At 38.9% G+C, this 24,158-nt stretch overlaps 1 protein-coding gene across 5 annotated transcripts in view; it reads left to right on the top strand.

Moving 5' to 3' along the window:
* The window catches only part of LRP2 (LDL receptor related protein 2), a 128,265-nt gene that overhangs the window by 21,515 nt on the left and 82,592 nt on the right, over positions 1 to 24,158 (top strand). For all 5 annotated transcript variants that reach the window (XM_054070467.1, XM_054070468.1, XM_054070466.1 and 2 more), the window contains exons 4-12: positions 2,728 to 2,835; positions 4,295 to 4,417; positions 8,438 to 8,554; positions 15,620 to 15,730; positions 15,848 to 15,961; positions 17,263 to 17,379; positions 18,186 to 18,329; positions 19,308 to 19,427; positions 22,740 to 22,868. In XM_054070467.1, the coding sequence (XP_053926442.1) occupies positions 2,728 to 2,835; positions 4,295 to 4,417; positions 8,438 to 8,554; positions 15,620 to 15,730; positions 15,848 to 15,961; positions 17,263 to 17,379; positions 18,186 to 18,329; positions 19,308 to 19,427; positions 22,740 to 22,868 (1,083 nt within the window). The remainder of the gene's footprint in view (positions 1 to 2,727; positions 2,836 to 4,294; positions 4,418 to 8,437; positions 8,555 to 15,619; positions 15,731 to 15,847; positions 15,962 to 17,262; positions 17,380 to 18,185; positions 18,330 to 19,307; positions 19,428 to 22,739; positions 22,869 to 24,158) is intronic.

Below are 24,158 nucleotides of genomic sequence, written 5' to 3'. Positions count from 1 at the left end.
GGAAGCAGTCCTTTTGGACTCCGTATGGTTCCTCTGTGGATTATTACTAGTCCGTGTGAGTAATACCTACAACATTTTTACTTATTATTATACTGTTTAAAACGTATAACTAAATTTGTAGTAACTAAATCACAGTTCTTCAAATTTTAACGCATTTCCAGTATTTGTTTTAGCAGAATATGAACAGTTAAGTTTTGAGCAAATGGTTGATAGTAACAAACCTGGTTATTGCTGACACAGTTATTTTTCTTTCATTCTCGATCTGAGTATTTGTAAGAGTAATTTTACCATCATGCATTTTTCCCCTGATTACTTTCTCCTTTATCAAAGCTAGAATTGATTTTGATCACAGTTGAAACACAAGCTTTTTAGAACTCTGGTGAGACGTGCCCTTGATGCTGCAGATGACTTTTACGTCTTCCATATTACTTGTCATCAAAGATTGTTTTTTAATGAATTAACATAGTTATCTGCTATGTTAGTTCTTTGTTCTAACGATAATAAAAACCAGTCATAAGTGAAATATCAGTCTTTTCTACTTTTTATGGGTGTTTCAGAGTTTTTTGTATTCGGTTGTAAGTAAGCACAGAAGATAACATTTGAGAAACCTAATGCCATAGTTGAATGAACTTTAACAGGTGTGCTGAAAAATTGTATAAATGGACATATATACAGCGCTTACTCTATGTAGGTGTGAGCAACTTAAACTATAATTCTGCACGATATTACAGGGTGTAGTAAAACTGCATGATTTGCAGGTTTTCTGTTAATATTTAGTTGATACTTCTCATACCATTCAAAGGCTGCTGTGCTTATAGTGCTTTCTAAAAAGTTCATCAACATTACCTCCTTGTTTTTATCACTATAAGAGTGTGTTTAACTATTGTAACTTAATTCAAGGTAAGCAAAATAGATTAGCACTGTTGTACGAGGAGCTTGAATATTTTTTGTCTACTTAGTATTTACAAATAATATGCATGTTTCTCATATTGCTTGTTTGTAATCATCTGTTTCATCAGAAATTCTAATGTGGATGCAGATTTAAATCTGTATTGTAACTTCTTTTTAAATAAGTGGCTATGAATATTCCAGTGGTTTTGCATAGCAAGAATATACTAAATATACAAGCAGATCTAGTATTTGCTTTGCGTAATAATTCCAATTGATAAATAGTGGTTTATATGTTGTGTTTATTAGAGCTTTAACTGCTAATCTCGTATGGAAATGTTGCTTCATAGGGCAAAATTCAGCAAGAGGGCCTGGGATTCCAGAGTGAACTTGTACATTCCTTCAGGGCATTTTTGCAAGGGAGGTTGTTGTGTTTTAAAGGTAGTTGATAAGAGACCTGCACCACCAACCCCAGACCTGCACCACCAACCACCATCATGCATTAGTCTATAGAAGGTATTTGGGTGAACATACTCCTGTACCACTCCGTACCACCATTTATCCAAGTGAAATTTTTGACCATTTGCAGGATACATTATAAATCAGGATGTCACTACCAGACAATCAGATTTGAACATTCCTTGCATAAAGTAGCTTGCCTATATCCCTTAGGAATACATCACTTAACTGTGTTTATGTGACAGTGTTGATATGCCTGGTTTTACATGAAAGTTAGGGTAGTGTGTTATTTATGTCATCATGAATTCAAAAAGTAAGTGGTTGTGCTCTATGTACACTGAGGTTATCTTCTCTGGACAAATCACTCAGAATAACTGAAAGATGTAGTTTTATCATACTGCTATTAATTAGAGCAGGAAACAATTTTTTTTTCTTCAGAGCTGGGCTTTGCTACTACCTTGGGTTTTGTCAGTGTTCCCCTCTCTGAGGTGGTGACAACAGATTAACATGAAACAGAGCTCTGTTGAAACTAATTATGTTATAGCTCATTGTTTTGGGGGCCTATAAAACTGTTCACTCCCTTTTTATGAGGCTGTAGTCACAATGAAAGGCCGTAAACAGTGCATTTTCTCTTTCCTACGGGACTGGAGATTTCATTAGTCGACTCTAATAAAGGCCTGATCCAGCTGCATTTACACCTGGGAGTGAATCCTTCTTTATCAGGTCTTAATCCTTAGTAGGTCAAGTGGGAAGGAATGACAGCAGTATAGCTTTTAATCAGCCATAAATGTCTGAAAGCTTAATTCATTTTAAAATTATTTGCTATTTAAATGTTGACTGAAGCCATGCTTTCCTGTACTTCAAAGCAAAGGTTTTAAATACTAGAGCATTATTTAAAAAAAGGCAAAATAAAGCTGAGGTCTTTTGATACTTTCAATCAGGTCACTGCTGAAATAAGATTTCCACATAAGCTAATGGGGAGGACTAATGTTTAGTATGTGTAGCCCTTAGAAATAATGTGGAAAATGTTTTGTTCCTGCTAAATAGGTTTCCATAGTATAAGCTCTCCTCTGAGACTTGTTTGGCTTATTTTTTTTTTGTTGTTGTTTTTATCTGGGTAATATACAAATAATATTGAAATGATAGGAATTTCTTTGTAATTTAGTTAGGAAACAATTTAGATTTCATCCAATGTTTTATATACATATATACTCATACACACATGCAACCATTTATTTATATTTTTGTATTACTGTATTTTCTCTCCTTTCTGTGCTATAAGATGATGGATAGATTACAGTTTTTTGACAAGAATGTGTTCCACTGTCTGTTTTTATGTGCTGGTGCTGCTAACCTCCTTGTTACTCTACTTCACGACAGGCTGTGAGCGTGGGCAGTTTCGCTGTGGAAATGGTCGCTGTATTCCTGCGGATTGGAGGTGTGATGGGGCTAGAGACTGCTCTGATGATACAGATGAAGCTGGCTGTCGTAAGTGAAATAAATATAGTGCAACTTGTTTGTAATATAACACTAAGATACTGATGTGCTCAACTGTACCTGTGGTACAAGAATCAATATTAGCGGCAGAAGATGTTCCTCCTTGTCTTAAGATGACTCCGGAATCTCGTGAAGAGTTGTGTTTCTTGAATCCATTGGCTTTGGTAGGCAGAAGATCAGGTAGTGTTCAACTTTTAAGATGACTTAGACTTTTCTTTTGAAAAATTCACATTGACTTGGTGAAAGGTAAAAACCCCCCAACCTTAACACCTACTACATTTGTCATAGTTATAACCATAAAGCTAAGTTGTTCTCATTTTCATACGTGTGATCAATTAGGAAGATGAAAATGAAACTTTCAGGTTTTTTTTAATTTAATTGGGCTTTTAAAAACAATATATTCATGTGCTGTAGGTAGTGGGGTGTGTAAGTGTCTAGGAAGACAGTTTTAAACTGTTTAAAATCGGCATACAGTTAAAATTACATTACAAGACTATTCTTTGGTTCTTAAAACAGGAATAGAAAAAGGTACGCATGAAGTGCATACTTCTCTCTGTAGTATGTGATTGATTTTATCCGTCTAATTACTTTCCTCTAATTTAATTTTGTACTTCTGAACTCTAAATCTACAAAATGATTTATTTTTCTCCATCAATGCTTTGTTTACGATAGCTATGTTTGCATATTATCCCATGAGCACAAAGTGTTTCTAGTTGACCTCACAGAACAGCAAAAGAGTGATTCCGAGAAGAAAGATTGTCAAGACCTATCCTGTGTGCTGGACTGCATTGTGCTAGTGATTCTTCCCAGGAGTATTTACTAGGGATGGAGTAAGCTGTAATACAGTTTCAAAAATCTGTTTTTGAACTGTCTGTGTAATGACTCCCTGTTTGGCTATTTAAAAAGTATGGAATGGAGCTGTGACAAGAATATTCAGCTTGTTCTGAACTGACCTTCTCATTTGCCACATGAATTCACAGAAAGGAATCATGAGCTTGTTTTGAAAGACCTTCATCCTACCAGGGACAGATAAAACATCTGAGGTGAAGTGAGCGTGGTTGAACAGACCTCTGTGAGAGTAGAGAAGCTAGCATGACTCCGTATAAAAAGTAAAAAAATAAAGAAGCTCTTCCAGAGGGCATTCCAGAGCCTTGAGCTTTTGCAGTAACCTGCCTTCTAGGGGAACCTGTCTCTCCGAGGGAAGACACAAAACTGAAGATTCATACCCAGCAGTTCACTAAACTAAGTTTTGCTTCTGAGCATCCTTCTACTGGCCCGCTTTCCCCTCCTTACTCTGTCTGTTTTCTTTGGTTTGTCAAATGCATCATGTGTTTAGTGGAAATTACAATCAACGACACTTGAACTTTATGTCTTCTTATGTAATTGTTTTCCTTGAAAGTGCTTTCCCAGATATCTGTGAAGTGACGATTTTTTTCATTGCTTACACTAGCACAACCTACCTGTGAAGGAAATCAGTTTCAGTGTCAGACTGATGGTGAATGTATCCCACAGTCATGGGTTTGTGATGACGAGGAAGACTGTGAAGATGGCTCGGATGAGCATCAACAATGTCGTAAGTATTTAAGTTCTAGTGTTATATCAGATTTGTGAAATAAGGTAATTCAGCTAGCAACATATTGAGAGCATAGAGAAACAGGCCTGCTCTAAGTACAGCTTTTACCAGAAGAATCTCCCTACAGTAGTTTTTAGAAATGTTTTTATTTAAAAAAGGAGGAATTGAAGTAAACATTGCTAAAGATTGTTGTAGCATCTTCTGTGATACTATTTAATGGCATTATTATTTAAAATGACTGGAGTCGTTCTTTCTCACATTCAGAGAGGAGGAATATCAGAAGGCCTGGTATGGGGTAGAAGTCTAGTCTTTCATTGTCATTTGGACAGCTTAAACTTAGGGCATTGTTCCTGTTAGGATTTCACTCTAATATGCTTAACAGTGTATTAATCATGTTTGAATTGCCATTTTGAACTGAAGTGTTCAATGTTCTCTGTGTATTTTAGAGCAAAGGAATCATTTAGCATCCAATCTACCTTAACCATTGGCTCTTTTTTTTCAGTACTGTTAGCAAGATAAATACTGATTATAGTAAAATATGTAACTCTGATTGTTACTTGACTCTTCATTTTAAGGGTTCCATACAGTTAAGTATGTGCTGAAGTGCTGAACAGTGAACTGAGATGATTATTGCACCAAAACAAATTTTCTGGATTATTGCATAAGAGAGGGGGAACAGGTGTTGTAGTGTTCAAAAGAACAGACTTCCTGCTGCTTCTAGTTTTAGAAATTACATTATATGATGAGGATAAGATTAATTTATTTTCCTTTTGATTCTGTATATATTTTTTGGATCATTTCTTTAAACTGAATACTCATTAACCCCCTTGATTCTTGGGAGGTTCACAGGTTTTGGGAGGATTTTGCTCACAGATTTGGTTTGTGATTTTGTATCTTGATACTTGTTCCCACTGGGGGTGGAAAAATTGGAACCGAAGTTAATTGCCTTTTGTTCCGCTCTTTCTCTGAAAAGGTGTCAGCACAACTGCTGGTTATGTTTTAACTAAGCAATCTGTAGATACAAAACACAAAATGAGCAACAGCTCTGAGCTGACTTTTGAACTGGGTCACTGTAACATTGTTCTGATGTGCTGGTTAATCATGAGTGTTGGTGACTATACAGTGGCACTGTGCTGCTGATGTTTTTGAGCCATCTGGTATTTGTCCTTATTCTTCTAAAGGGACCTTTTATTTCTGTGCTTGGGAATTCTGGAGGAGCTTTTACTTCTTGAAATGTTAGATTTTTTCCCCCAAGAAAAATGGCCAACAGCTTTGGGAGTCACACATACAGACTTAAACCTAATTTGGTTTACTTTGTTGTCGTGCTTTTGTTTTAACTCATGACGCTGGTATCCCACTGCTGATAGAAGAAGGAGTAGGGAGCCCCTGTAAAGCAGCAGACCAGATGCCAGTGTATAGACTGAAATGGTGTTGAGGCAGAGGATGATTTTGAAAGAAACAGACATGCAGGTGACAGAAGGGAGGAAAATTTGGCAGCAATTTTGCCCTTCGACTATATCTTCACAGATTCCAATTAATTTGCCTAAGAAGACGTAAAGTGTAATTTGGCTGTAGTAAAATCAAAGTGGATTGCACGTTTTGTACGGTTGCTTTTCACTGACACAGCTGTCACAAGAAGAGACATAGTCATTTTCAGTCATCTCGTAGATAATGGATGTAAAATACTCCTACCGTTGAGGCCGTACCTGTATTAGAAAGGCAGTGCCTTACCTCCAGCTCTGCCGTGTTTACATCGTGGCATTCTAGTTGATCAAAGTAGTGGGTCCCACAGAGGGTGGAAGCAAGGGCAGGAGGTGTGGGAGGGATACAGAGAGATTGACTGCGTGACCAGGGATCAGGTTAAGAAAGCTAAAGCCCTGATAGAATTGAATCTGGTAGGGACATCAAGGGCAACAAGAAAAGCTTCTGTAGGTTTGTAGGCGATAAAAGGAACACTAGGGAGAATGCTGGCGCTCTCTGGAAAGAAACTGGAGGCCTGGTTACCTAGGATATAAGAAGGCTGAGGTACTCAATGACTTTTTTTGCCTCAGTCTCCACTGGCAAGTGCTGTAGCCACTCTGTCCACATCACTAGGGCAAATGAACTGCCCACTGTAGGAGAGGATCAGTTTTGAGACCATCTAAGCAACCTGAAGGTGCACAAGTCCATGGGAACTGATGAGATGCATCCATAGGTCATAAGGGAACTGGCAGGTGAAGTTGCTGAGCCACTATCTGTCATATTTCAGGAGTAATGGCAGAATGGTGAAGTTCTCACTGACTGGAAAAGGGGAAATATAATCCCCATTTTTAAAAAGGGAAAAAAGGAATATCTGGGAAAGTACAGGCCAGTCAGTCTCACCTCTGTGCCCAACAAGATCATGGAGCAGGTCCTCTTGGAAACTCTGCTGAAGCACATGGAAGTGACAACCTGGAGTGATCGGTGACAGCCAGCATGGCTTCACTAAGTGCAAATTGTGCCTGACTGATTTGGTGGTCTAAATGATTCTGTGATGGGGTTACAGCATTCCTGGATGAGGAAAGAGTAACTGACATCGTCTGTGTGAACTTGCGCGAAGCATTTGACACAGTTCCACGCAACATTCCTCTCTCTAAATTAGAGAGAGATGGATTTGATGGATGGACCACTCAGTGTATAAAGAATGGCAGGATGGTTGCGCTCAAACAGTTGAAGTGGAGGCTGGTGTTGAGTGGTGTTCCTTAGGGGTCGGTACTGGGACTGGTGTTGTTTAACATGTTTGTCAATGACATGGACAGTGGATTGAATGCACCAACAAGTTTGCCAATGACACCAAGCTGTGTGGTGCATTCGACATGCTAGAGGGAAGACATGCCATCCAGAGGAACCTTGAGAGGCTTGAGAAGTGGGCCTGTATGAATCTCATGGAATGGATTGAGAGCAGCCCTGAGGAGAAGGACTTCGGAATCGTGCTTGATGTGAAGCTCAATGTGACCTGGCAATGTGCACTAACAGCCCAGAAAACCCAACTGTATTGTGGACAGCATCAAAAGAAGTGTGGCTAGCATGTCGAGGGAGGTGATTCTGCCCCTCTATTCCAGTCTGGTGAGAGAGCCCACCTGGTGTACTACATCCAGCTCTGAGGTTTCCAACACAGGAAGGACATGGACTTGTTGAAGCGAATCCAGAGGAGGGCCACAAAGATGGTCAGAGGGTTAGAGCACCTCTCCTATGAAGACAGGCTGAGAGAGCTGGGGTTATTCTGCCTGGTGGAGAAGAGAAGGTTTTGAGGAGACCTTGTATCAGCCTTCCAGTACTTAAAAGGGGCCTACAAGAGAGGTGGGGAGGTACTTTTTACAAGGACATGTAGTGATAGGACAAGGGCTAAAAATGATAGCTTAAAGATAGCTATGGCTTAAAACTGAAAGAAGTTACATTTAGACTGGATATAAGAAAGAAGTTCTTCTCTGTGAGGGTGGTGAGATACTGGAATAGATTTTCCAGGGAAGTTGTGGAAGTCCCATCCCTGGTGGTGTTCAAGGCCAGTTTGGATGAGTCTTTGAGCAACCTGGTCTATGTAAGATGTCCCAGCGCGTGGCAGGAGGGTTAAAACTGTGTGATCTTTAAGGTTCCCTCTGACCCAAACCATTTTATCATTCTATCATTCTATGAAAGAACTTACAGTTCTTGATAGGTTTTGGCCCAGTAAATGAAATAATAGAGAACTTTTAAACAGTGAGAACCGGTAATAAAATCTTTTAGGTGGAATAAGGAGGTAATTTTTAACCTGGAGGTCAACCCCTTCAGTGGAGAAAAGCAGTGACCTTGCAGGCTACAGAAGGCATCATAGAGCTGTGTTATCTGTCATGTGCTTATCAAGTGTTCTTTAATCTATTTGATTATACAAAGGTACAAGGGTAGGAAGTCTTATGTTAGTATTAGTGAGAAGGACAGAGAGTAGTTAAGGAAGAAAGAAAATATTTTTCTCCATAAAATATCTTATTTGATGGAAAAGACTTATTAAGTGCCTTTTTCTTGCAGCGGGAAGGACATGCTCAAGTCAGCAGTTCACATGTTCGAATGGACAGTGTATCCCAAGTGCCTACTGGTGCGATCGTGTAAAGGACTGCACTGATGGAACAGATGAAAGAGTCTGTCGTGAGTTGTAACTCTTAGCACTAGATCTGGTTTCATCTCATCTCTCTGTGGCATTTTAATATATTTATAAGATTGAAGGGCTTGTTGATGGATAGAATGACCACAATATGCCGCTTGTTATGAGAATTTCGTTTCAGATTCTTTTGTGTATTACAGCTAATGTTATGATAGAGATCCATTATTGCAGAACTCAAGTGCAAACTGCTACCATCAGATCAGGGCTTCTGGTTTGTAATTGTCTGGAAGATAATTAATATTGCATTGGAAAGAAACAACCATGTTTAAATGGCTTAAAGCCTTGGGAGATTCAGAGATAACTTTGTCAAATTTTTTCATGTTCTTTTTGCATAGTCTTTATGAGATCAGTGGTAACTATTACCTGTATAAGAAAGCAGAATTTGACCCCAGATCACTTATTTGGGACTTTGGTCCTTTCAAATGCGTTTGTATTCTGGACTGCAGTTTCCTGTGGAGGTGAAACAGTGTTAGGTCATATTGTATTCAGATAAGCTGCTTATATTGTAGCAGCAAAATGCAGATGAACAAATAGTTTTTTCCAGTCTACCTTCCCCAGAGGTGAGACTGCCTCACTGTCTGGTGACAGCCTCCCGAGATCTTGGCCTAGGTTGAATACTGATGGAAAGGACAATTAGGCACAGAATAGAGGCTACATTTTTCAGACATGTTTTTGCCTAATATCTACACAACAATATGTTGGCACGTCTGTTCATTGCTGGTATCAAGGAAGAGCTTTAGAGATGTCATGAGTGATGGGTAACATAGAGCTGCTATTTCAGCTGTTAGAACTTAGTGTGCCTTTGGGAAAAAGATGTGACTGTAAATTTTGCTCAGAACAAGACCTGGGGCAGGGTGTAGGGGAAGAGGATAGGTTGCTAAGGAATGGATAAAGAAGCAAGAAATACGACGTTGTTAATGGCTGTGCTTAGAGGGGAAAAAGGCCACGTGTGCATGCTGTGTGAAGGAAAACCAGCATATTACGTAGACAGCCATCTGTTAGTGACTCACAAGCTAAAAAATACACTCTGGAGAATGAAAGGCAATGTAAAACTCTATGGTACTCTGGAATAAAAGTTTACTGAGACAGCTGTCTTGGAACTTTACTGTGTGATAGACCCAGTTCTGCAGTCACCAACACAAATGTCTGAAAGCCAAGCCCCAAAGTACCCTATATAATTGCTGGAGGAATATCTTCTGTAGCTTGACATTTTTTTCTCTTAAATTTTTGAGGACAAAAAGAGATTGATAACTTAATTTAGGAAATCTATGACACATTAGAAAAAAAGTCCTGAAGAACAGTTATTTGTTTAAAAAATGCATTATTTGTGAATTAAGAAAGAGGAACTGCTCAGCACCTCTAGAAAAAAAATCCTTGAGTGGTCACTGAATATATTATGGAATGGCCAAGTGAAATGTTGTGGTCATTTTAATGTACTAAATCTGTGGCAGACTGGAAGTGGAGTCTTAAAGACCGTACTTACTATTCATTTTTCAGACTTGAAGCTACTGTGATGTTTGAAAATTGAAGTGTTCATTTTAGTTCATGTTTAATACTATCAAGTAAGTAAGTTAAAAAGGCAGTTTGGAAAGGGGTGTCTGCATGCCTTAAAAGTAGTGCTTCAATGCTGTGTGGAGAACCCAGTCGCTGCTGCGTCAGTCAGTAGGTCCCATGACTGCTGTGAAGGCAGCATTTTTAGCCTCAGAGAGAGGGACTGCCTCATATCATTCAACATCCTCTACTCAGGTTTATTAGAATATGTGTTGACAGTCCCTCTATGACAGAAGAATGACTGTGACTTAGAACATTGAAAGCAGGAGTATTGGACTAGTTTAAAGAAATGTGATGGTACTGAAGACAAGAGAATTGAGAAGAATGCAATGACAAAACCCTTCCAGAAAGGCTGATTATTTTTTTATTGCCTCTTTGTCTTTGCAAAGCCTGGAACTTTAAGTAGAAGCTGTAAGATAAAATTAATATTTTGGTGATTTTATCATTAACTATACAGTAGGGGTTAGTGTGTTAGATTTTACTGGTTTGAAACAGTTTTTAATACTTGCTTTGAATATTAATTTTTCTTACTGTTTCATTCATTTCCTTTTCCGCATTATCTGATATAAACAAATATAAGAGGAATATCACTATTTTGGCCTTTTCCTTTGTCATTATTTTCCTTTATTTAATTTATGCTAAAAGGTTTCTTCAATAAAAAATGAAACATCCATGAACAATGAAAGAAAAAAGCTATTTAGAATTGATTCTGTTGTTTCATGGAGCTTAACAGTATGTAAACTTATTATGTCCATTTACTGATGCCTTGCACTCACTGATCTGTCTGGAAGAGATTTAGATTGTAAAGAAGATAAAGTTTTGTTGCTGAATAAGTTACATTATTTAAGAAACTACTCAAATGCAAAATGTCGACAGTATGAAGTAACTCAGCAATTAGACGTGAAAAAATAGAACAAAGAAATTCAAAGCCTTAGTCCGTTTTACTGCTAATGGGATTAACAGCAAGGGAAAACTATCCATGCAGAGGCTAAAATAAATATCAGAACAATGTTTCAGCTACAGATCATGTAATTAGTGCATCAAAGCTGTTTAATTTTGTATTTTTTAAAAAAAATATATCAGGTTGTTTTTCCAGCTTTCCTAATAGTCAGCAGCTAGAAAATGCTTTCATTTTAAGACTTTAGAAATATAGAAAGAAATGGCAGACTATTTGGAGTAGCAAATACGTTTTTGGAGTAAGCAGCCAATACTTGTGTCATTTTTCTGTGCTACGTACTTATTTCTTTCAATTAAAGGTAGAATTCTCTCTCCTGCCTCAGCTTTGTAGTTGAAAAATGAAAACCATGTCACTCAACCATGTCCATTTTGCTTTGCTGTAACTGACAGAGGAACCTCCCCATAGCTCTTGGAGCTGAGCACTGCCCTGAGGCCATGAGGGAGAAAGGGGAAGGGTTTTAAGGATGTGTTGTTTGAGGCTGATGGGCTGAGCACAAGCCCAAAAACTCTGTGATTTTAGTTCTAATTTGGATGTAGAGTGGCTGCCATGGGTTGACTGCCTAACTTCTGAATTCCTGCCTCTTGCTTGCTACGCTAAGCAGCTGTTGTGGTAAGGAAGTGGGCAGCCAGGTCTAGAATGAGTTTGCAATTGAGGGTGAAAAGTGAACAAAGATCAAGAACTGGAGAGATCGTAAAAAATGCAGTTCAAGTAGGAGGAAAAGGGACATGGTCAGAAGCTAATGTTTTTGATATTGGACAAATTACGTGTAACACCTACAGGACAAGGCAGAAATTCAGACTGAAGGAATTAGCTCCACCAGGGAAGGTCTGGGACAGGTAAGAAGCAAAACGAGAGCAAGGTAAGAAAGGTAACCAAAGACTTGAGTGGCAGGGATCAAGTGAAGGGATTAGTGCGAGGAATGAGGCTCTGGTCAGTCTGCCAGCTCTCAAAGCATCTCTACTATGAACACTATCTGGTATCATGCAGCTCATAGGACTCTTGGGCTTGGGGTACATCCTCATCCTTGTGTCTCTAATAGTTTGTGAGCTGTCTGGGCAATAATTTGAAGTGGTGACTCATGGCAATGAGTCAAAGGGTTTTAATTAATTTTATTTTGTAAAATGTTTTGAAACGTTGCTGCAATAAGTGAATGACACTCGGAAGCAGGAAATTGCCTCCCTTTGTTTCTTTCTCCTACTTGTAACATGAGTTAGGGTTATGGAAGGTTACATTTCTTGACTGTGTGAGAAATCTCTCAGAATCTCTGTCTGCTGTGTCAAATAACAGTTTCAACTGTTTCCTGTTGCTAGTTTTTGGGTGGATTTATTTCCAGCTTGCAGGACAATAGTGATAGAGAGCAAAATAATGTAGGTTTAGCAATTCCTGTGACATAGCTTTCAAGCATCTTCTATATGTGTACATTGAAACATGCCTTTTAATTGTGTTTGTGACTGTTGCCCCAAGCCAGTTTGTGGGTTACGAGAAGCAAGATGCCTCATCTGTCACTTGTGTTGATGTTTTCCAGTTGTTTGTGTTTTGCAACTGAAACCTGGCATACCACAGGGAGACAGATTGTGGAGAAGTACTTTGGCTAACAAAGACAAGCCTGGGAGAAAGGGGAGGAAAAAAAGGGCTCACTTTCTTTGAGCACTAGAATGAACGTAGCTTGATTTCCCCGTTTTCACAAAGCTCATATTATCTTCCAGGAATTGTGGTCACTAGGAAAATTATCTCTTCTTTTCAGTTTTCTGTAATTAGCCAGAAATTCTTCAGAGGAAATGATAAAGGAAACAATGTTCATGTTGGAGGCTTTTCACGATTAAAATAAAGGTGAAAGAAAGCTGTGTATATTTTTCTATCCTTTCACTTCTCTCTCCTAATTCCTTGTTCAGTCTTACACCATCTCCTTCCATCCTCTTCTCCTGTACAGCTATATTCTCAGACCTTAGATGCAAACTACCTACCTTGTGATCCTTTTAGCTCAGAACTTTACCCTTCCTTTTTAGCTCTTTCTAATCCATCTGCCACTGACCTAGAACAAAACAACGTATCTGAGTCCCTGGAAGAGAACTCTTCTTTTGCTTTTCATGTAGTTCCAGGTCACTCACAGAGCACTGACACTTCTTCCACGTGCCCCCTAGAATGGAGGCAGTCTGATCAGCTTCTCTGATCAGTATCACTTCTTACATAGCTGGGGGTTTTTGTACCTAAATGCATTGCTCTGAAATCAGATGCATATGGGGAAACCTTAGCTTTATTTTTAAAAAAAATAGTAAAATAAAAGCTAGGAAGTGTTTATTGTGCAGGCCCCAAATGCAGTGACTAATGTAAGACCTTCCCTAACACTTAAATTTAAAATATCATGGTACTTGCTTTCCAGGCTTTCTTTACTGGCAGACTTTTCATTAGGCTATATTATATAGGTATTCCAGTTTAGGGTGTTCATCCCAGTCCTACCTTCCTGATTGCCAAGGTCCAGATTCTTCTTTTCCTATTCAGAACTTTCCATTTGGTGACAGGGAGTAGAAGAACTCGGCTCATTGCTAATGTTTTCTAAATTTTGGTGAGAAAGAAAGGGAGTTCAAATCCTGGGTGTTTTTTTTTTTTTTTTTTTTGCAACTGCAAGGACAAGAACTCCTTTATTTTCAGATGTCCTAGTATTGTTATGAAGTTCTGTTTTGGCTCCCTTCAATCTTTCAACATCAACATCATCATAGAATCATAGAATGTCTTGAGTTGGAAGGGCCCACAAGGATCATGGAGTCCAACTCCTGTCTCTGAATAGGACAACCCCTACATTCACACCATGTGTCTGAGGGGGTTGTACAAATGCTTCTTGAATATTGTCAGGCTTGGCACCATTATGGCTTCCCTGGGGATCCTGTTCTGGTGTTCCACCACCCTTTGGGTGAAGAACCTTTCTCTAGTATCCAACTTAAACTCCTAGTACACATTCCTGCCATTGCCTTGGGTCCTATCAATAGTTGTCCTATCATCCCTTTCTGCAGGGCTGCTTTCTAGCCTCTCCCTCCCCAGTCTGTATCTGGGGTTGCCATGCCCCAGGTGCAAGATCAGGCACATGCCCTTGTTAAACTTCATACAGCTGGCAATTGCCCAGCTCTCCAGTTTGTCCAGATCACTCTGCAGAGCCTCTTTGCCCTCAAGAGTGTCAACAACTCCCTCAAATTTTGTGCTGTCCATGAACTTAGTTATTAAACGTTCAAGTCCTGTATCTGAGTCATTTATGAAGATGTTAGAGTACTGGCCCTAAGATGAATCCCTGTGGAACCCCGCTAGTAACTGGCAGCCAGCCCAATATAACCCCATTTACTATGACCTTTTGAGCCCGGGCTGTCAGCCAGTTGCTCGCCCATTGCATTATGTGTTTATCCAGCTGTATGCTGGACATTATGTTCAGGAGGATGCTGTGAGAAACTGTATCGAAGTCTTCACTGAAATCCAGAAAGATTACTTCAACTGGTTTTCCTTGCTCAATTAGGTGGGTAACCTCGTCCACCACAAACACAATGCCCCAGGTGCATCTTGTGTGTGACTTCGACAGAGGCTTTAGCTAGAAGGTGTTTGAAGAATAGCTGTAGCATAGGAGCTGTAGCATAGTGGTTGACCTTCACTGAAGCCAGCATTTCTTGCCTAATTCTTGCATCTTTGCTACTTCTCTTACCATAAATGTGTGGATGGGTACCTCAGCTACTGTGGACCTGTCCTGGTGGCACAGGTACTCATGAACCTTGCAGTGCATTGGCTACAGCCCTTGGTGTAACTCTCAGCTTTATTCATGAGGATTGGTTCTTGGTGCCTCAAATAATTAAAACCATAATAAATATTATTTATTAAAATAACACGCTATAAGGTACAGAGAGTACAATATACAGTGCACGATGCAGTGAAAAATGTCGTTCAACTCAGTGAGAAAGCTGTGGTTAGAACTGTGATTTAATAATCTTGGTCTTTATATAGGGGATTGGGAATGGGATTATCAGTACAGAATTTAAGTTAAATTCACTTCGATCAGGCTTTTCAAAGAATTTTCTTCCTTCTGCAATGATAATTAAAATAGAGACTCTGTACACTAAGCAGATTTGAAAAGAAAATAAGGGAAAAGAAGTATTTGTTTACATTCTAATAAACCACCAATGTAGTCAGAATATGTATTTTGAAGTGCCTTCAAAAGATCTTTACTTATTGCCTTGCTTGGTATTTTTAAAATTATTTGCATTTGTACACTAGATTATATATTATAATAAAGATTTTTCCAGGCTGAGGACTTCTCCAGGCTTCTTGCAAGGTTTTACAGCATCTGTCTAGAGATAGATGAGAGAGAGGTATCTAGAGACAGATACCTGTTGGAGGAGACAGTACGCTGGATAAATTGATTCATTGTCAGTAGTAGTGTGGGAAATTTTGTATTCCTTTTTACTTTCCTATAAATCAAGATATTCGGTTGACACTGGATATATATTACTCATTATGCTCTAACAGTCTAACATTCGTGCTAATACTGAAGGGTTTCTTATTGTAGACTACCCAAGATGTGAACAGTTATCATGTGCAAATGGAGCATGTTTTAATGCAAGCCAGCGATGTGATGGCAAAGTTGATTGCAGAGATTCTTCCGATGAAGCTAATTGCAGTAAGTACCACATACAGAGTGATCCCAAAGAAATCTACTTTATAGTCTCTCTTTTAACATTAAAGACTGTAGTTTTGTGATTTTCTGAAAGTCTTCCTGTGCTAAAATCTCTTTCAGCACATGGCTGTACCAGTGCGCAGTTTCAGTGTGCTAATGGAGAATGCATCCCACGAGCCTTTGTCTGTGACCATGACGACGACTGTGGAGATGGGAGTGATGAAAACTCTTGCAGTATGATGTTTTTTTCCCCATTTTCTTAAACTGTTTTACTAAGAATTGTTTCACTAAGAATTGTTTCAAGCAGATAGCAGGAAGTAGATTGCTTGGCTATACAGCCGTCAGAACATACTCACTGTTCTACAAGGATTTTTTTTGTACAGAAAGATGAGAATTACAGTGCTACTTTGATAGATGCTTTTTAGGTTGTTTCTAAGTGCCTGGTTACTAATTAATTAATTAGTATGGTTACTAATTTGAATTCCCTGGATTAGGTGACTGTTTGCTTCTTAACACATATAGTTTCACTTCCTTATGCTGTTGTCATTTTTTTCATTTCAGCATAACCCAAATGTAATTCCTTCACTCTGAAATCTCAGTTAGATACAGCATGCTGTTGCTTTTTTTTTTTTGGTCCAGATTTGTTTGGCTCTTTTTTTTTTTTTCTTAATTTTTATTTTCTGATCAATGCAATAGGTCTTGTAGAATTATTCCCAGTGACTATAATGTACAACTTTACAGACAGATAACTGTACAAGCAGTTGTCATTCAGATGTTCACCTAAGGTCTTTAGTTGACTCTCCCATTTCTGGAAATTTCTTGCTCATTCTTATCTTCATGGTAAGAGTATCCCAGGTTATTACATCTTCAGCCAGAATCATCGATACATATTTATCACTTCTGTGATCTGTATGTTTAAAAACATCCCCAATGATTATAGGGTCTAAAGTTTAGACCCAAGATTATAGGCCAAGTTTTATGCTCTGCATTGCAGGAAGGCCACATGTTGCCATTTAGTTGCTCTATCCTACCAAGTACCTCACACCAGTACAATTCCACCCTTCCCCCCAGAATATTTCTGTTTTATGTCCTTTGGGAGGACCTACAAATGTTTCTCAACTCTTAGCAGAGAATGCTTCCCAACTGTGGAAGGCTTTGATGTAAACGTTCGTTGTTTCTTTTACTCTCTTTCTCCGAGTACAAGGCATACAAATATTTTAAATCTTGAAGTCTTGAATATCACCTCCTTGTCACATCCAGGAACTTTGTTAATAAGGTACTGTGCAATTAGGTGCATGATTAATTGAGAAATTTAGCCTTCCCTTTGATTTCTGTAAAGTACCAAAGTATTCTAAGGTAAAGTTCATGCCTAAAACCAGAGCAGATCAGTGGTGTTTACAGTTTGTACAAGATATGGAGCTGGCTCAGTTTTTCAGGAGAGATTATAAATGACTGTTAATCTATGAAACAATATTACTATTTCTAACCTATTAGTCACTTAGCGTAGTTTGATTTTCTCATGTTTCTTTCCTTAGCTTATGCAACTTGCAGAGGCAACTTCTTCACTTGCCCAAGTGGCCGTTGCATTCATCAGAGCTGGATATGTGATGGAGATGATGATTGTGAAGATAATGAAGATGAAAAAGGATGCGGTATATACTAATAATAACTTCTAACAATGACATTTTCAGAGGAGGACCTCACTAAGTTACTTTTATGAAATTTTGACCAGTCAAGATGTTCTGAATCCATTTCATTTCTGTGAAAAAATTAGAATTCCATCTTTACCTGTTTCTCTCTTTTTATTTTACTTATACAATATTTTTTATTGTTGTGTTATTGATGTGATACTGAGTATGATGCAAACTAAGTTTAGCATATAGCAACATCTTTTTTCTTTTACATCGCCTCTTACATCTTTTTGTTTTCCTGTGGAGGCTTTTCAGGTCATCTATAAAGAGATGTGAGGCTCCTAATAACTGAAATAAGTTGGCTGAAAATGAAAATAACTCGGTTGCTGCCAAGATTTGTCATGCAAGAAACAGAAATTTTAATGAATGAAAGTGTGGGCTTTTCCCCCTTCATTGGCCTTTTCTGTGATAAGCTTCCTTCTCTTTATCCAGAAAACCTTTATGTCTTTTGAAACCACAAAACTATAGTTCCATTTCTGGTGCATCAGTTAGTCTACAGCTAAATGATTTTATTATTTCTAAACAACACAGAAAACTAAAAGAATTCTTATGTCTGCACAAGTATTGCTTGCATGGTACTTTGAAGGCAAAAGAAAAAGCATGACAAGGAAGTATAGATGATGTTTCTTCTACAGTCTTTCCCAGATGCGTGCAATGAAAAAAATGAATACTGAAAAACAGAGATGCTCTGGGAAGCTGATAGGGAAGAAATTCTAAGTATTAGTTGAAAAATACTCCTCGGTTATTCTTGTTTTTCTTTTCCATAGAAAGTGGTCGCCATGAATGCTACCCAGGAGAATGGGCCTGCCCTGGGTCAGGGCATTGCATTCCAATTGGGAAGGTGTGTGATGGGGCTGCAGACTGCCCTGCAGGAGAAGATGAAACTAACACCACTGCAGGCAGACATTGCAGTATGTATTACAATCAAAAGTGTATACAAAATAGCTGAAAGATCAGTATTGACATCTTTTTAAATTCACCTTTTGTCTCCTAAACAATGCTGAAATTTTGGAAGCTTACTGTTTCTATTGGCACTGTTTTGACTGGATGGTCTGAAAGGGTCTGCAAACAGACCTTTCATTTTGTAAATCTGTACATGAAGTTTCACAAATAAAGATTTTTAACTCAGTCTTCATATCCTAAAGTGTGTTCAAGAAGGGGCAGGATATACTATATGCATTTTTTGTTTAAATATCTGTGTTCTCCCCTTTTTATAAGCGAGAAGGAATGTTGTGTACTGATTGGAACACAGGACTGAATTAGTGTATCCTGAGCCTTGGATAAATCACTTACATTAGAGTTTTCAAAAATATCTTTTCACCTGGGGTGTCTGATTCTCCAGTTACTGGTATACTGGTTTTTCTCTGTTGGAGGCAGTGAGCATGCATAGTTCCTGTTCATTTTGCTCTTATGAATATTGATCCTATTTAAGAATCAGGAACAGGATATTTTATATTTTTAGTTTCTAGGAAGAGGAGAATTCCTATTAATAAAATCATGCCTTTGGGAGTAAGAGGGTGGAAGAAATAACAGGAAATTAATCCCTATTATGAAAAAGCATTTCTTGCTTTGCTGAGTGTTTTAGTTGTAATGTCAGATGTGGGCTGCAAAGCAACGTCTTTAACAGAAGAAAATGAGGAAAAGGAAGATGAAAAGGAAGGAGGTGGAAGTCAGCAAGTGTTTTATAATCATAATTTGATCACCTATCACAAGTTTTGTGGAACTTCAGATGCATAATTTCTTGTGCAGATTTGTTTTATGAAGCTGTTCCTGAAATTGTAGACTCATCATAGAAAAAACTATAGCTTTTTAGCTGTTAGTAAGACAAAAAGCTGTTCTACTGGTAATACCTGTAGCTGTGTTTCTAAACTATTTTATTTCCTTTTTAGACATATCTCAATGTGCTGCTCTGAGTTGCCAGTATCGGTGCCATTCTTCTCCAACAGGAGGGATGTGTTATTGCCCTGCAGGATATACAATAAGTAGCAATGACAGTCGTACTTGTGTTGGTAAGTGAAGTACGGTGATTGCAGAGATCTAGTACCTTCTCAAAGCTTGTTGGGAAAGTTTGGATTCCAGGAAGGCGAGTAAGTTCCAAGTGGGCGGATGTACTAGGCAAAAAGGAAATCTTGAGAGTCAGCAAAAGAATTAAAATCTAAGAAATATAATGGCAGCGTGGTGACACAGGTACAAACCTGAGACATAGCGCAAAGATAGCTTTCAGTGAGACTGTTCAGGCATAGTAAGAAAATTATTATGTTTAAAAATATTTACACTTGGATGGCTGTTTTATTATAAACTTTTTTTACAGGTCTTTTAGTAGTTAGATGGGGAGAGTTTTCTTGCTTCAGGGTTACGTGTCATTATGTGCCTGGGGAAACAGTTAATGAAATTGAAGTATTTGGTGCTTTTAAATAGTGGCTGTATATAAAGAAAGTAGAATATTGTACTTTGAAATGAAAAGAGTGCTTTGTATTTGCACTATGGAATATCTGTATCTCCCGTGACATTTCCGCATATGCCTTATTTACATGAAAATGAAGAATATTTGCAAGAATGTAAAGCTAAGTAAGGTACTTTGGTGTGGCATTTTGATTCTGTAGCTGCTGTAACCTAGGAGCACAAAGCCTTGGTACTACAAATAATTTATCTCAGAAACTAGAAATAGAATGACTTTAGAATCATGAAGTCTATCACTGCCTAATAAAATAAACTGGGTAAATATCTGTTATGAATTTTCAACCCAAGCTATGATGTTTGTGCTATTAAACGTATTCCAGGTGCTCAGTCTGTCTATTGAGATTTCTGTATTTTCAGAAGTACTGGGTGGCCTATGGCTGTATGAGCTGCAAGACAGCACAATTGCTCTTAATAGAGAAGAATAACCAATGAACTGACTCCAGGCACAAAATATACTGTTTTTTCACTCTTATGTGGGAAATACATGAAGTACACATTCGTAAACCTTGGTGCAGTCTCATTGAGTCTTCTGGTGTTCTTTGACTGCCCTGTAAACCTAGCTATCTGATTCTGGCTTGGAAATCTGAGTCAGTATATTTTGGTTTGCCAAGATCTAGGCATGTATTTGTAGTGGGAGCAAGCCTTGTCATGGGGGAACGGCTCACAATCAGTGGTGTATAATTCCAGATCTTAGGTTAAATGAATGTTATTGGTTTAAGGCCAGAAGAATCAGACTATAATGTTAGCAAAGTGTATTACTTTTTGGAATCATCATCTTTTAAATTTGTCGCCTCTTCATTTGCTTCTGGCTCACTGTATACTAAAGGTTCTAAACACATATGGAAGCTGGGAAGCTGCTGAGAACAACATAGTTTCGGTACTAAAATCTTCTGTTGAGTAAACTTTTCATTTTCACTTACGTATTAATAAATGTTTAAAACCAGAAGTTCCAGTAGGAAGAATATTTGAGATCTCATTTTCTTCCTTTTATTGGCTTGGCAGTAGAGTTACCCGTTTCCAGCAATATAGTGCTGCTCAAGATTTTCAGATGTAGAAGGTCAGACTTTTAATGTCATACCCATGTGTTAAGTAGTGTCAGAAATCTCCTAGGCTTTAAATAACCACAGATAAAATGAAATGACAGTGTTCAGATCTAATTTTTTTTTGTTTGTTTGTTCTAGAAAATGAGAATTTTAAAAGTCCTTGTTTGTATGACTAGTTTTCAAAATTTTAGAAGATACTGCAGCTGTTTCCCTCGAAATTGCTTGTAGAGCACATCTGTGAGAACTTGGTAGATCATCCTAGCTGCAAGATCTACATATATGGTATTTTGCATGCCAAAGTGACTCTGTACTTTTTGCCGTCTGGTTCTGGTGCACAGCCAGCTTTTAATTGGCAGTCAGACACCTGTTGGCATGGTACCAAGTCTGAGCTAATAAACACTGCTGCTTAGCAGGGCTTATTAGCTTGAGCACTGCACTAACATAAAGATAGGGTTCTCCTTCAGAGAGAGCTTAAATCACAGAATCACAGCATGGTCAGGGTTGGAAGGGACCTCTGGAGATCATGTAGTTCAACCCCTCTGCCAGAGCAAGTTCACTTAGAGCAGACTACACAGGAGTGTGTCCAGGTGGGTTTTAAATATTTCCAGAGAAGGAGACTCCACAACCTCTCTGCGCAGCCTGTTCCAGTGCTCTGTCACTCTCACAGTAAGGAAATTTTTCCTCATGTTAAGGTGGAACTTCCTGTGCTCCAGTTTGTTTCAGTTGCCCCATGTCCTGTTGCTGGGCACCACTGAAAAGAGTTTGGCTCCATCCTCTTGATTCCGGCCCTTTAGATATTTATAAGTATTGATAAGATCCTGTCTAGGTCTTCTTCAGGCTAAACAGACCCAGATCGTTAAACTTTTCCTCATAAGAGAGTTGCCCCAGTCCCTTGATCGTTTTTGTAGCCCTCCGCTGGAATTTCTCCAGTATTTCCTTGTCCTTCTTGAGCTGTGGAGCCCAGAACTGGACACAGTACTCCAGATGTGGCCTCACTAGGGCAGAGTAGAGGGGGAAGATGACCTCCACAAGCCTGCTGGCCACAATCTTTTTTAATATCCCATAGGACACCATTTGCCTTCTTGGCTATGGGGCACGTTGCTGGCTCATGGTTAGCTTGTTATCCATCAGGATTCCCAGGTCATTCTTGGCAGAGCTATTTTCCAGCATTTTAACCCCTAACTTGTATTGATGTAGGGGCTTATTCCCCCAAGGTGCAGAATCCTACACTTGTCTTTGTTGAACTTCATTAGGTTCCTCTCTGCCCAACTCTCCAGCCTGTCCAGGTCTTGCTGAATGGCAGCACAGCTTTCTGGTGCATCAGCCACTCCGTCAAGTTTTGTATCATCAGCGAACTTGCTGAGGGTACACACTGTCCCCTCATCCAGGTCATCGATGCATATGTTGAACAAGACTTGGCCCAGTATGGACCCCTGAGAGTGTGTGTGCAAAGTGAACAAATCTGTTGCATGAAGAATACGGGATAAAAACATTCTGTATTATGGAAAGTAGACAGTGACATCCCTTCCAATGATTTTTGCCTTTTCTCCTATAAGGTGTGTGTGGGATTCTGGGGGAGAAAGGCAGGGCATACCTAGGTCCCTGGGCAGCAAAAATCAGTTGTTTTGTTGACCAGAAATAGAAAATTGAAACACTGGTGAAAAAAAAAAAACATACAAAAACTCTTTTTTCCCATACCCCAGTTTTGCAAGCAGATATAAAGTATGGAGAAAGAGGACAAACTTGCACCTTCTCAAATACCGTGACATCTGTTTTATATAAAGCATTGTATATAAATATTCCTTATTCACTTGACAGATTTTGATGACTGCAAAATGTGGGGTGTTTGTGACCAGCTGTGTGAAGATCGTGTGGGACATCACCAGTGCCACTGTGTGGAAGGTTACTTCCTAGAGCATCATCGGCATTGTCGGGCCAACACGTCAGGTTAGTGTGCAGCACTGCAAGTCTCTTTCTATTGTTAGACTAATGGATAGTGCTAGATAAAATGGGACAGTTTGCGTGGCTGTGCTGTACAGATGTGTTTGATTTTAACTTAAGTCTGGTGTTAAGGACTTAAGGTCAGCACAGCGTTCAGAACATAAGCAATTATCAACAAGAGACTCTACATCTGCTGGCACCTGTAAGCTGGTGGAACTGACTGCCTCATCAGGGTTGCTTCTGCTCAAAACAATGTCTTCTGGGCTCTAATGCTTTCTCAGCATTACTGACTTCTGCAGAGCTGGGAGGTCATTACGAGATCTCTGCTCAATAGACAAAATCTTGCTTCTCTGGGGAAGCAGTTTACTGATGTGCTCTCTGTGGAACTCAGTGGATCAAGAAAATGGGAAATGTGACTTTTTCTAGAACTAGCCATGCAGGAAGATGGTTTTGCTGAATGGTGAGGTTGGACACTTTCCTATGAGAGAAACCATGCTCCTGGCTTCTAGGATCTCAGTCTGAACTCAGGAAGAATGCTTGTCTCACACAGACTGTGGTTCTGCATTGGCAGTGGGTAGCTGCTTCTGGTTTTTCACCTCCTGCTCTGTTCTTTAAGGAGGCCCTGGGAAATCCTTCTTTGTGGAGGTGTAATAGCCTAACAAGCTTTTTTTGTGAGGCAAGTGTTCCTGCCTGTAGGAACTCAGTGGGGATGGGAGTCCTGTTTGGCATAGCTGTTTAGCAGTCTTGCTTCTTAGAAAAGCATGAACCTCCCAGTTCCCTCTCTCTTCTGCAGAGCAGTCATCATCTTGCAATTTTCTGAGTATGTCCTCAAAAAATAGGAATTTTTGAGCTAAGAAAATATGCTTCACTGTATTAAGACTTGCATAGACCAGAACTAGGAAATATTGTTTTGTTTCCAGAAAAATTCTGTACCTTTCACAAGTAGTTTTCCATTCAAACTAGTGTGACTTTGGGGCCAGTGAGTTGTTTTTGTAGTGTTGGTTTTCTGTCTTATTAATGGGAGAATTTCATACCTCCTCTAAAACAATTTCCCTGGATTCATTTTTGTTTTATTTGAGGATAATTTTATGTGTAGATGAATAGGATTTGGACTTAAATATATTCTTGTCAGTCTTATACCAAGCCTTCCAACAGGCATCTACTTTGAAAGTGAGCTTTCCTTCGAAGACTTGCTGGACCCTCTCTTGTATTGTAAGATACAGCAAAGGTTTTCTGATGAGATGACACAATGAAGAAGGTGGATAGGATAAAGCAGTACATAAAAACATAAGAAAC

Source organism: Cuculus canorus, chromosome 6 (assembly GCF_017976375.1).
Source record: "Cuculus canorus isolate bCucCan1 chromosome 6, bCucCan1.pri, whole genome shotgun sequence".
NCBI classification, from domain to species: domain Eukaryota; kingdom Metazoa; phylum Chordata; class Aves; order Cuculiformes; family Cuculidae; genus Cuculus; species Cuculus canorus.
This window is presented reverse-complemented; position numbering and strand designations above follow the sequence as displayed.